Here is a 14226-nt window from a genome sequence, read left to right on the forward strand (position 1 = left end):
TATGTTTCTCGGCTGGCCTGGGAACGCCTTGGGATTCCCCCGGAGGAGCTGGCCCAAGTGGCTGGGGAGAGGGAAGTCTGGGTCTCCCTGCTTAGGCTGCTGCCCCCGCGACCCGACCCCGGATAAGCGGAAGAAGATGGATGGATGTAAAAAACAGAACAATAGCTTCTTTCAACAAGCTGTTCTGAGCAGGATTTATAAATGCTGGTGTGTGATATTTAAAATAATTATTGCAAATAATGTTCATAAGTTCAGCTAAAAACTGCCTGTAAAAGAAGCTAAAGTTCCAAGACAGCTGATGAACCTAAAGTAACAAAATGATGAGGAAAACGATGAGCTCGTCCAAACTTCCACTGCTGTATTGATTTCCCAGCAGTGTTGTAGCCATTTTTGTTCAGCTGCTGAACTGGGCTCTCTGTGTGTACTACAGTAGTTGTTCTGTTTGGTGTCTCAGTACCCCCCGACATAAGACTGAGTTTTGTTTTTGTTTGCTTCTGGCCCAGCGGATAGTTGGTGCTGCTTTAGCCGGTTCTACAGGGAGGCGGACAAAACGTTAGTGGTTAAAACGGAACAAACTGGGGCTGAATAAGCACTGGCTTCAAACTAGCTTTGGGACACGCTTTGCAGAACCTGGATCAGGTTCAAAAGGTGCTTTATAGGTGCTGATGGCTTATTTATTACCATTTACATGACAACAGGATCCAATATAGAGAAAAAGAAAGAGCCAGCAGGTACAGTTTACAATTTACGTAGATGCTACTTTGACTCATAGTATCTAAACGTTGTTGCTGACCAAGCACACCTCTTCAGAGAAATACTCCTTTATTTTGGCAGCAAAAAAAGGACCTATTTGTTAAACAGGTTGTAAAAATACTTTAACTGAAAGTTTTAGATTTGTAGCTTTTTTTAAATCCACAGCAAGTGAGTTATACTGAGGCACTTTCCAATCCTGGAAACAAACAGGTTTTTTTTTTTTGTTTGTTTGTTTGTTTCTTCACCCATTTATATTTTAAATACCTACATTCTGTATGTAGTATTGAGAGAACAAAACTCGTCCAATCTAAATGTCATTATCAATCACGTTTGTTGCCAGTTGCCGTCCGTTGTAGTTGAACGTCCGTCTCATAGACGTCTCTGTGTAAACCTGTGCAGGCCCAGTCCCTGACTCCTCCTGACTACAACCTGCGCTGGTCCGGTCTGGTTGTCACCGTGGGTGAGGCGCTGGAGCGCTGCCTGCCCAACATCAACAGAGCAGACTGGCACCAGTCCCTGACGGGAACGAGCCAGCGCCAGATGATCCGGAGCGCCGCCAAAGCTCTGGCTGGAATCTACAAACAGCGGCTGCCCCCCAGGACTCTGTGAGACACTTTGGGTCACACGGGGGGAAGAAGCGGGGACACATTGGAGGAGAAATGACACCACGGGACAGCTAGGAGCCATGTAGCTCCTCGTCTACGCCCTCTTATCTGTTGCAGGACAAAATAAAAATGCCGCTTTTTTTTTAAAAAAAAGCTCTTTTTATTTGTGCCCATACATGTTTACTGACATTCCAGTTTTACTGAATGCTGTCAGATATCCAACCAATCTGGTGTTTTTATCTCACGCTTAAAAGAAGTCCTAATCACAAAGTCACCATTTTATCAATCATCATGTCTATTAATTACAGTTTTTTGTCTCCGAGCTCTTTTCTACTAGTAAAAACTGTACTCCAGTTGTACTAAATATTGAAATACTGAGGTGTGTAGAACTGAAACATGACTCTGGTGTAGTACGACTGAACGTTACGTGGCTCGTGTTTGGGTTTGTCTGCAGTCTGGATCACACAAAACTTTAGATTCTGCTTTGTACAAATATGCAGCGTTGGCCGTTGTTACACACATAATTACTGTACTGTTTAACAAGATATCTGTATCCTGACATCACTGCCAATTTCACATTGAAATACAACCCCTCCCCCCAAAAATATTTATTTTTGGTGTTTCTAGTTAAATGAATCTGCTGTCCGCTTCTCATTTCTAGCGTTAAAAAAAAAGAAATCCTTTCTTCAAAGGAGTGACACATTTTAATGCTTTACAACCTCGTTCACAAGATTGTCGTTTATGCTAAATATTTGTAATTATGTGATGATTAATCTAATCAAACGTGCAACATGTGCACACAATAAATCGGGGTTTTCTTAAAGGGCTGTAATATCAGGTGAGAATGTTACACCTTCATTTCAAAGTCACTTTGATGCCTCTTACAAGTGTCTTTTTCTATTTAATTAATGATTTCTCACTATCAACACGTCGCTGTGAAGTTCATCAACTTTAGTCTGTGTGCATCTTTATATATACATATATATAGTCCAGAACAGACTAAAGATGTACATCCTGCAACTGGACCACAGTCAAAATGCTGAGACGAGTCAATTCTTTCCTTTTTTTGGGGATAAACTTTTTCTTTAAAACCTAAGAACAGATGTATTATTTTAACTTATAGACTGAATACATTTACTTGTTTAGTAAAACCTCATCCCGGTCCATGGATGGCTACAGGATGGTGACAGTTTTAGGATTTGATCTGATCCAAAATAATTTTCTACTTGAGGGGTTTAGACACAGTCAACAAGTTAGTCATGCACAGGTCTGAACACTATTAATACTTTTAGAGGAAAATAACCTTTTTACTTTAAATCAAACAAAAAAAAACCTTTATTGATCACTAATCTGCTCCATAGGACGTAACACTATGGTACTACAGTAACAGCACTTCTCACAGTGATGCAAACCACACAAACACTAAAACTGGCTCAAACCCGGTCAGCTTTACAAACACTGAGCTAAAATCTGTTGTAGTTGTAGCTGAGAGTCATCCCCAACACATACTCTGAGCACTACACATTGAGTAGCATCTCTTCCTAAAACTTTGGCCTCAGAAAGCAGTGACTGGATGTACATTTAGAACTGATTCACTTTTGGAGTCGCCTCAGCTGAAGATATTTGTCACAGCTAATCAACATTAGCAAAGAGGGGAAAAAAAAGCTATAATTCAGTCAATTTTACAGAAATTAGGCTAAGATTTGGTGTGGTAGTAGCTGAGACTCATCCTCAGCACATACTTTGAGCGCTAACACATATCGCAATATTTCAGTGTTGCAAGTTTTTTTTGGAAGGTTTGACCAAAACACCTGTAACTCCATCTCAACATAAGATGATCTTAGTCTAAATATGGCATGAAAGCCAGCGGGCGATATGCATTTCTTCAAGGAACGCTAGGTCCTAAATTGTTCATTTTTCCTGGGTTTTTTATCTTAAATTCTGAAAGGTTTGCAGATGTTCATTGCTGGCTGGATGAGTCCTGCTTACACAGACATGAAGACCTGTTTGATTTCCATGAAATGTGCTGGTGATCTTACAGGCATTTTAACTGAAGTGAAATAAAAGTGTTTTATTGCCCCCAGAGCGTTCTGACTTCTTGCATATTGGGAGGATCAAAGCACATGTAAAGCACACAGCTTGTTTGGAGGAGTTAATTTTAAAAAGGACATTCTGATAATAAAAGTATTGTCTCAGTTAAAGCAGTGGAAGGGTTTAGATCAGTTCTGGTCCTCAAGGGCACACCTGATTCAGTGATTCAGTCTCCTCAATTCACTTTGCAAAAGAAAAAACCTAAAACCAAATCATAAATTTGGCCGCCTGCCTCGACCAGCTGGGGTTTGGGAGGACAGGAAAGAGACACAGACACAAACTGGAAGTTGGTTCCACCAGAGAGGAGCCTGAGAACTGAAAGCTCTGCCTCCTGTTCTACTTTTAGAACCTCTAGGAACCACAAGTAAACCTGCAGTCTGAGGGCGAAGTGCTCTGTTAGGAAAATATGGAACAATAGGATCTTTATTATAAGATGGAGCTTTGCTGTTGAGAGCTTCGTTTGCTAGATTCAAGATTTTAAATTATATTCAGAATCAGACAGGGTGTCTTATTATTTCAGCCTAATTTATGTTAAGAAAAGCCTGCTCTTTATTTCCCACATGTAGCAGCTGCTGTTCCACAGATCACTCTGCTCTCGATCAGCTGTGTGACTGGCTGGCTGGAGGGGAGGAGGTGTTATGTGATGAAGCAGAGCTGCTGTGATCCGCCCCTTCCTCCTCCTCCTCCTAGTGGAGTCAGACAGCCCATCTCTGAGCTGGGAGGCTGCAGAGCCTTCAGCTCGGGATGACATCCTGACATACAGGGAGGACTGTCTTCTATCAGCGCTCTCGTTTTGTCCGCCCGCGTATGCTGTCGACAGTGAGGTAGAAATGGACCAAAGCCCCTGGTCCTCTCTGTAGACGGAGATGGATTCAGCGCAAGCAGATGAAGGTATTTCTCTCTCTGCTGTGTCCTTAACGTGGTGCATGTGTGTGTGGGTGTGTGCGTGCATCGGGCATCTCTGCAGCAGCCAGATGTGGAGGCTGCACTTGTTGAGCAGACGTGGCTCTTCACCTGCCAGCTCTGCCGCCGTGCGAGGCTGAACATCTGCTACAGGCTTGTCACAGCAGTGCTTTTCAGGACGATCCCTGCTGCCAACTTCCAAGAATTTGCACTGAATGAAGCTGCATGGGAAGAGTTCCCGGGGTAGCCTGCATTCATAATACATAGATAACCCTCAGACTCGGTGTGTGTTATCAATGTTTTAACAGAAGCGGAAGAAACAGCTGTGCCCAAATTCACTGGTCAGAGCAGCAGGGAGCGTTTGGATCGTTGTGGAGGGTAACTTGTTACAGATTAACATTGTGCAAGTGATGCACAATGTAAAAATACATCATGTGCTCCTGGTTATTATGAATGTAGAAGAACCTTCAACAGAGTCAGCTTTAGGTGCTGGAGGTTCTGATGTTTGTCTGTCTGTGGCACAGGGCCGGCCCAAGGTTGTGTGGGGCCCTAAGCAGAATTACACTCAGAGACCCCCGTGTCATTTAAACCCATCACCACTCAGCACCTCTTATTGTTCTGATTCTATAGCTCATTTATATTGTTCAGACTCTATTATCATCTGCTGCTGAAGACATAAAAACAATAATATTTAAGTCTGCGTTTATCCGTCCATCCATTTTCTTTCCCTGCTTTTCCTTTCTGGGAACTGGTGCCTATCTCCAGCAGTCATTATATGAGAGGCGGGGGACACCCTGGGTAGGTCGCAAGTCCATCACAGGGACACATAGAGACAAATGAGACAAACAACCATTCACACTCTCACCTGTTAGACAATTTTAGAGTTACCAATTAACCGAACATGCATGGTTTTGGTCTGTGGGAGGCAGTCCTGCAGGCTCCTCGCTGCTCTAACCACTGCGCCGTGTTTATCTGTCACGCAGGCAAAACATCTCGTACACCACTGAACGGATCACTGGAGGTGCCTCTACAGCTGCTTACCTTCTGGAGACAACTCAATTCAAGATGGCCACCACAGCCATCTTGACCGAGTTGAAAGCCTAAAATGGTGACAACTCGGTCTGTTTTACCAATATTGAGCCAAAATTAGATGTGGTAGTAGCTGGGAGTTATCCCCAACACGTACCTGGAGCACTAACTGATTGCACCAGGGCTTTCTTTAAACCTTCAGCATCAACTGTTGTACTCAGCTCAGTCTGGTTGTTAGCAAAATAGCCTGTGATCCATGGAACAGATTTTAATGAATCTTTCAGAAAGCAGTCATTAGATGTTTGTCTGCAACCGATTAACTTTGGGGGTCAGCCTGATTCAAGATGGCTGCCACAGCTAATGAAACTTAGCCAACACAAAAATGCCCATTACACAGTCAGCTTTACAGATTTTGAGCTAAAATGTGATGTTGTAGTAGCTGAGAGTCATCCCCAACACATATTCTGAGCACTTCATATTGTACTTCAAGACCTTTGCTATTAATTATTAGTAAGCCCTGTCTTTTTGTTAGAAAAACATCCACAGTGTGCATGAAATGTGACCCAGCTCAGACACAATAAGCAGACATTAAAACATTATCACTCATTTGTCACTCTGTTGTTATTCTGATTACAGCTAATGCAGATTAAACTGTGTCAGATTGTTTTGTGTGAATATTCAAGCACTCTTGGGGGCCCCCCGCTGGCCTGGGGCCCCCCGTAGAGCCATTTGGTTCCCTTGTACCTATGTGTGGACAATAATTGTGTTGAGAAACCGTACAGGACATGGTCACAAAACTTTACAGGACCGGAGTTAGGTTAAAAAAAAAGCTGTCACCTAAAATTCATGCACTCTAATGAAAGTGGTTCGTTAAGTGGCCCCGTCTGACTTTTTTGCTCCATCCCTGTTTTCTTTTTCATTTAGTTCAACTCCCCAAATGAACAAAAATCAGGAAGTACAAGATGTGATGGCGTAAACATAAACGAGACTTTAAAAAACAAGAAATTTCATCTAACGTGTTTGGACCCACCATGATTTTTGCTTCTGTCTCTGAAAGAAAAGAAAGGAAAGAAGAAATTTCTCCAAAGCCTCACGTAAAAATCCTCAATTTTGTTTGGGTTTATTTAAATATAGGTTTAATTTTTTTCAAACAATCTCCTGGCGACGCCCTTGCAATTAAAACTTCAGTGGTTTCACAGTACCCTTAAAGGTAACCCTTGAAAGCGCCGTGTGTTTCTGTGAAGCTAATTTTAGCTGGGGAGAAGCAGGCCCTGTGAAGGACAAACGTTTTGTGATCCTTCGGGGGATCCGAGCCCTTGATTCAGCTGCAGCCAGAGGAGGACAGGTAGGAAGGAGAGTCAGAGACAAACAAGAAAGGGTCTGAATCACCTCATGGGACAAAGTTAAAATGAGTAAGAATGGAAAAAAAAACACAAAGTCTCAAGTTAACGGTCATTTTGATGATTGGATATGTGAATTTATATGAGTTGGTTTAAGAAAACATAAATAAAAGAACAAACTTTCCATTTTGCCTTGGACCAACAGCTATGAAAGCCTGCAAAACAAGGAGGATATATAAATGCTATCAGGAGGATCTTGAACCTATTTTTGAAATGTTCACGCAGGCTTTGTAAATGAAGTCAAGAAGAGCCACGCTGCTGCAGTCTGATCCAGCTGACATCACTGGTGTCACATTTCTATCTCATTTATTTACTTCTCGGATCTGGTGGGATTTAATGCTCATAAATGATTTGGATGCTGCTGCTATTTCAGTTGTCTCCTGTAATATAACTGTACAGTTCTTCAGAGCTGCTCCTGATCTCATTTGGTTCATTTTGAGTCACATAAACAGGGTGTGCTTTTATCTACACGACAGACAAGTAAGATCCCCCCCAAAACAGAAACTACCGCACCACACATATTGTCAGTTTTTGTTTGTGAATACTGACCTCTGCAGCCAGTTTTATTGCCGGACATGAGTGTCGGACAGTTTCTGGAGCTCATTTAATAGAGCCAACGCTTTCTTTCAGCACAAACAAACACCTCAGCACGCTCCACACAGTGGCTGCTCCTCCAGCCACATGAGGAACATGTTGTCACATGTAGTATACCACCAGTACTTGTTAGAAGTTCCTGCAGTTCCTCAGTGTTGCTGTGGGCCTCTTAGCAGCCTCTCTGACCAATTCCATCTTGTCTTTTCATAAATTCCAGAATCCAGTTCTTGGTTATTTCACAGTTGTCCCATATTTTCTCCACTTTTTAATGACTGTCTCACTGTGCTCTATTAAATATTTAATACTGGGGAAATATTTTACACCCCCTCTGACTGATTTCTTTATACAATTAGATCATTTTGATGTTCTGGAAGATCTCTGAACCTTATTTTTTGCTGTAGGATGCAACAAAGTCAATGTCAGAAAGATTTTGCTGGGAAAGCAGAACTGTATTTCAGGTTGATCAGGTGGTGGTGTGTATTCTCAGTCATCTAGGACATGGTAAATCCTACAAAAACAACTGGACAGAATAGAAGTCCAGCTGTTTTGAGGTTTAAACCTTTTTTGGATTCAGGTTGATCAGAGTCTCTTTAACTGATGGCAGGTGTGTTCCCAAGGGTCTTCAACAAATTATTAGTTTAAAGGTGTGCACACTTATGCAACTAGCCTTTTGCGTCTTTTTAATTTATATGCCTCTCCACAACTGATTTTTAATTTTTTTTTTTCAGTTAAGTTGCAAAGGATATATGCTGCAGTAAAGGTGGAAAAAGTTTTGAAATAATTTATCACAGTTTCGTTCTTTTCCATCACAAAAACCTGGCATTTTAACAGGGGCTGTAGACTTTTGATATCCTCTGTAACTCCACAGCTTTGGCCTCTGCATTAAAATGCAGAGCTTTTAGTCACCACAACGTGCTGTTTAAGCTCCTAGAAAGGAGAAGGACTGGGTGAAAACATGAGGGAGATGGACTGGGTCCGATGGGAGATACAAAACTGGGGATAAGACCAGGACTGAATTTCTGTGAAGTGGGCCTGTTGATAATGAAGGTCAAACCCCTGGAAATGTCTGGCATGTCGTAGATCCGTGTAAGCTGATACCCGGGATGGGTTTCACTATGAAGAATAACCAAGTGGCTGGGATACCGTATAGGAACATTTGTTTGGGTTAAAGATCCCCAAATTACACCGGATAAAACCACCTAAAGCATTTAAGCACGACAAAGCTAAGATCCAGAGGGAAAACCAGTTTTTGACAGACAAGCAGCAGCTAACAAATCAAACACAGTGGTGGTAAAACCAGGAGACGACAGTCAAAAGACTGGAGTTGACAGATAGTAACTGTTGGTAATCCATGTTATCAGTAACGTCTGAAATATGGAGCATGGAAAAGGAAAGAATTACCGGAGCTGAGGAAGCAGCTGTGGAAGGTGAACTCCACTGTGGTCCCTGTGGTGATACAAGCATTAGGGCCTGAGGCTCAGAGAGTGGGAGACTGGCTCCATCAGTTTTCTGTCCAAAAGAAAGGAGTTCTGAGAACTATTTAAATACTGGACGGAAACCTTAAACTTTTATGGTAGCAAAATGGGCACCAAAATAGGTGAGAGAAAAAAAAGACTTTTTAATTCTCCTCATAATAAAAACAAAAAATGGATCTGGTCTACAGGTTTTCTAAGTTCTTGTTTTAATGTTCTGTACTTATAACACTGTACAATCCCTCGTCTCTTACATCTGTGTTCAAAGATAGAAACTAGCCATAGAAAAGAAATCTGTTTTTATAGCCATTATCTGGGTGGAAGGAGCTTTTAGCACTCACTGAACAGCTGTCATTTGGTCTCTTTTCAGACAATGCTGTCCACCGTAGGGGACTGGGCCTGGTTTCTGTGACGAAGATGCCCCAGCACCTCTTCCTCTGGAGCCTGCATGGTCACCGACCCACCCCTGCTACACCCCTGCGGTCCTGGAAGATGGAGGGAGAACCCTTCACCTCGGCTCTCTCCTCTCTGCTGTACTCTTCTGGGGGTCACTTTGTGGCCCTCTCCTCCGCCTCCTTGTCGTCGTCCTCCTCTTCCTCTTCTGACTCCACCATCGCTGCCATGTCCCTGGAGCAGAAGACGACTTTTGCCCTGGTCATCCTCCTCTTTGTTTTCCTGCTCATCCTCATCGTGCGATGCTTCCGTATCCTTCTGGACCCGTACCGGAGCATGCCAACCTCCACCTGGGCAGACGGCCTTGATGGGCTGGAGAAGGGCCAGTTCGACTACACTCTGGCCTAGAGTTTTGTATTAAATAGGCACATCCCAGAACACTAATCTTAATGTATAAGCACATTCACCAGTGTCGTTACTGTTTGTCTTGACGTTATGGTGCCAGTATGAAGCACAAAACCTTTTTACACCTTACATTTTACGGGCACAATCTGTTTTTTTTGTGTGTTTTTTAACGACACAAAGCTGAATGTAGCTGGATTTTGCTCACAGTTTATTCCAGATGGATTCAAATGACTTTTTTTTTTCCTTTTTAGTATTGCAGCTGACTGTGAGCTTGCTTAATCCACAAAGAAAACACTTTCAAACAAGAAACTGAGCTGATGTTGAAAATCTTTTGCAAAGTAAAACTATTAGATTAGTTGAAATCAAGGCTCATACAAATGTGTCCACACTGTCAGCATACATGAGGAGTTTTGGACACTCTTCTAAAGTCACATAAACTCAACCCCACTTGGTTTTAATCCATGCCAGACACTTTTAAAAATTGTCACTGAATCATTCTGAGATGGCATGAGTGTTTTTGGTGTTGCACGGCCATGTTGAGTTCTTCCAGTCTGCTGTCATTACAGGAAAACGGAGGCAAACAAAGTTATATTTCATTGTGAGAGCTCCTGCACATATTTGACTTGAGCCACTCCTTTGTCAAACTATCTAACTAAACTCAGTCAGGGAGTGTATCACAAATGCCATGTTGTGACTCACTCTCTTTGGTTTAGTACTGTTTCTGTGCTGTACATAAACCTAGTTTTGGGTGTTAAGATGCTAAATGCTTAGACCTTAAGATAAACAAGTATACTGGCATTGATTTTAAGTGGGGAAACGATACATGCACACTCACTTTAAGTAGGCTGGCCCTAGCCGGCTGGTGTGAATGTGTGCTAAACCACAAAAAATGGACTGATTGTCAAAAAGATTTTGAGTTTTTTTCTCTAGCTTGAGATTTGTGCTGGTTCAAACTCACCAGCACTTTCTTAATCATCCAACTTTTTGGTACTCCAAAGGTAGTCCCAATGGACATACAGTATTTGAATGAGCACTTTTCTAGTAAAACAATTCAGAAGGAAAAGAACAGGGTTTTGCATTAACAGGGTATGAGAGTTGAGATTCAAGCTGATGGCTCATTTGTCATGAACGTTTTCACCAGCAGCTTGTGGATTATTGGTATGGATAATTACAGCCATCCTGTGCTTTCAATGTATTTTAAATGAATATTTTCCCTAGTTAAATGGTTTTAAATATTGACATTTTTCATACAGAATCGAAGTTTACCATAATAATCCACTTAAAATATTCATGTGACTCAGCTGTTCCCAATCCTGCCCAGGTACCGATGATTGTCTACAAAGCACCTGGTCCTCTCTGGGTGATGAACAAAATGCTGACTGAAACTCTGAAGCAACTCTGGTGGGTTTTTTTTTAATGTTGCTAACTCTTTGTTTTCAAACAAACAGTTGGCCTTAACATTCTCATACTGTGTCTCCAAATGGGCCTAATTTTACTTTGTGGATACCACAAACATAAGTTTAGGCAGTACACTTTGATCATGTTAATTTTGACATGACAGTCATCTTCTCCTGTGGAAAGTAACAGCACCTCTTTTATGATGTTGTATAGAAGTGATTAAGATGTTCATCATCAGCCTTCTTGTTCTCTTCAACATTTAGGATAGGGGTTTCGTTGCTAACTTATGGACACTGTGCTGAACAGTAGATAAGTAAACACTCTGGGCCATATAGCACTGTTAAATTCAAGCCACTTGTGACTTGTAGAGGTTCTACTTTCTGTCTGGTTTGAGTACAGACTTCATATACATTAAGCACAAGTGCAGTGTGTAAACAGGCAATCAGCAAATTCCAATGAATGTACAACTATCAGCTGCAACAGTAAAAGCCTTTGCTAAACACTGTGCCGGTCCCCTTTTGTTCTGCTAAAACAGATGGACGACTGAGGACTCCTGGAGGTGTGCTGTGGTGTTTGACACTCGTGCCATGTTGGTAGCATGTTTTCTGCCATGTAGGGTCTCCTTGGATGGTACAGTAAGTAGATTTATCATATCGTCCTATCAGCAGAGATCAAAACTGCAGGCAGCTCCAATAGAGTCTCGTTGGGGCAGTAATAACTCTGCTCCATGGACACATCCTGCTAGTTTTGGCTCACTGATACAGCCTCTACTAACACTGAACCTCTTATGGTTTCATCAAATGCAGCAAAACCTGCTGCGTCTAAAATAAATTAATGCCTAGCCCCACTAATATTTATGCTCAGGAGCCACTACAGCAAAGTGGTATATGGTAAACCTCAACAAGATTCTGATTGGAAATACTGATCTAAACTGAGGATATTGTAGAGCAAGGGAAGGAGCAGGTTGAGGATCTCCTTAATCTGGCCACCATGGCCACCTTTTGAGGAGGCAGAGCCCCATTTACCCGAGCAGACGTTTCTGAGACAGTCCAAAAGCTCCCCACAGGGGGCCGGAATTAAACAAGATTTGCTCTAAAATGCTGAAGGCTCTGGTTGTTGTGGGGATATTATGGTTGGCTCAACTCTTCAGTGCCACGTGGAGGTCCAGCAAAAAAAAAACCTGTGAAGTGGCAGACTGAGGTGATGGTCCCAAAGTTTTAAAGACAGGTCCAGATTTTGTAGGTCCAGAATGACGGATTACACTGTTCATCCTCTTTGGGAATGTTTAATGTAGGGGTTTGGAAAGAAGGCTTTGAGTAGTTGTCAAACCTTGAATACAGGAGGAGCAGTGTCTTACCCGTGTGTCATGGTGATCTTTACCCTTGCAGAGCTGCTGGTGACGGAAGGTTAACTGTTCAGTTCACGAATGTTTCGCAGGCACAGGTTTTTGTAAAACTGGAGGAGGCTTACAACTGAGTCCCCTAAAGGAAAGTGCTGTAAGAGAGTTATTCAGCTCCTGTATAACCAAAGCAAGAGCTGTGGTCGCAGCCATTTCACAAAATCAAACTCATTTCCAGTGAGGGTAGACACCCTTGTCACTGATCCATGTGGTGATCACAGATAGGATTTCAGTGTCTGGGAAAGTTTGGGAACTTTAGGGTTTGAGCTATGTATTTTAGAGATTACTGTGGCGACTTCAAGTCATAACCTTCAGCACGCACTGGAGTGTAGCTGTGTGTGGAGCAGCCAGGATGAACGTTAGCGCGTCTATGTCTGAGGCCATGGTTCAGACTTAGAGGAACTAAAAATGGTAGAATTCACCCTCTCCGTTGGGAATGAGTCTTTGCCTCAAGCAAAGGAATTTAAGTATCTTGGTGTTGTGATAACAGGGTGGCGTGAAAGCTAGATAGATTTATTGAATCTTTTTGTGCAGCAATGAGGGCATTGCTCCTGTCTGTCGTAGTAAAGAAAGAGCTGAGCAAAAAAGGCGAAGATCTTGATTTACTGGTCCGTTACCATTTTTACCTATGGTCATGAGACACTGATCATGATTGAAAGGACAAGATCATGGATACAAGCAGCTAAAATCACTTTCCTCTGTAGGGTGATCAGGTTTAGAAATAGGGGTGAGGACTCCATCATCTGGGAGGAGCTTGGAAGTCAGCTGAGGTGGTTTGGACATCTGATTAGGAGGTAGGTTCCTATGATTTCCACAAAAAACGCTGAATTGGATTCTACAGTAAAATGCGGCCTCCTGTGAGTGGGATGTAAGAGGTCCACAACAGTCATCCAAAATTACATCAAGCAGAACAATAGCCAAACAGTTTCTATGAATTTAAACTTTTTGGTATGTTTAGTTGTGCACACAGTTGACTGGAACCACAAGAATACATCTCAAAACCAACAATCAAAGAGTCGTATCAAAGCCTGAGAGGAAGTGAGCTAGCATCAGCCTATCATTTAGCAAACTCTCCTGCAAACATTATCAGCAGAAGCAAGGCATGAGTTTATCGAAGACTTGGTAGCTGTGTGTGCAAAATCAGATATTTCTCTAGAAAAAATCATGAAGCCACTCCTCTTTACAATCCAGAAAACAATCGTAGCCTCAGCCAAAGCCAGCAACAATATTTTACACAGAAAGGACTCTTTGCTGTCATGTAAAACACATTTGTGATGGACTTCATTTTACAAAAACTGGAATGTGTGTGTGTTTCTTTTTTGTTTGTTTAAACATGACTGACAAGCATTGAATGTTCTGTTAAAATAAAACACATTCTTGTTGTATTTTTGTTGAAATTTAGCAATATTCATTAAATTTTGGATATTTTCCTATGGAATTGTGGACATTTTTCACAACTATTTAGGGGGAATGCAGTAGCTCTGTGGTCAGTGCTGCAGGCTCATAATCCCAAGGCTGCAGGTACAAGCCCAGGTTAAGGCAGGATGGGCATTTGGTGTAAAACAAAAGCCAAATCCTTTACATGAGTTCTCTCACTTTGCATTACCAGCAGAAAAGAGCAGCCAAAAGAAAAATAACAGCTTTTTTTTCTACAACAATATAAATATATACATACCACTTCATTCTGATCTTCAACAGTGAGCCCAGAGGTGGAGGGCTGAGTTTGTACCTGATGTGTGTAGGGTGGAGGAGGTTAGACCTCAGGTGTTTAGGAGCAGGAGTAA

General features: G+C 42.1%; 2 protein-coding genes across 2 annotated transcripts in view; both read left to right on the forward strand.

Annotated features, from left to right (window-relative positions):
- prrc1 (proline-rich coiled-coil 1) overlaps nt 1–3441 on the forward strand; it is an 18465-nt gene extending 15024 nt beyond the window's left edge. The window contains exon 9 of the mRNA XM_017434041.3: nt 1153–3441. Within this exon, the coding sequence (XP_017289530.1) occupies nt 1153–1362 (210 nt within the window). The 3' untranslated portion in view covers nt 1363–3441. The remainder of the gene's footprint in view (nt 1–1152) is intronic.
- Nucleotides 3442–4158: 717 nt separating this feature from the next.
- LOC108246456 (cortexin-3) lies at nt 4159–12265 on the forward strand. Its single transcript, XM_017434011.3, has 2 exons — nt 4159–4340; nt 9218–12265. Exons 1-2 carry the CDS (start codon nt 4316–4318, stop codon nt 9646–9648), a joined length of 456 nt encoding a protein of 151 aa, XP_017289500.1. The 5' UTR covers nt 4159–4315; the 3' UTR covers nt 9649–12265.
- Nucleotides 12266–14226: the final 1961 nt, after the last annotated feature.

Source organism: Kryptolebias marmoratus, linkage group LG14 (assembly GCF_001649575.2).
Source record: "Kryptolebias marmoratus isolate JLee-2015 linkage group LG14, ASM164957v2, whole genome shotgun sequence".
In the NCBI taxonomy this organism is placed as follows: Eukaryota; Metazoa; Chordata; class Actinopteri; order Cyprinodontiformes; family Rivulidae; genus Kryptolebias; species Kryptolebias marmoratus.

What these genes read in the sequence shown, in the direction of transcription:
- LOC108246456 (XM_017434011.3), top strand. Translation starts at nt 4,316, where the DNA reads ATGGATTCAGCGCAAGCAGATGAAG. An exon ending in TTCAGCGCAAGCAGATGAAG is followed by an intron (nt 4,341 to 9,217) that starts GTATTTCTCTCT and finishes GTCTCTTTTCAG; the next exon opens with ACAATGCTGTCCACCGTAGG.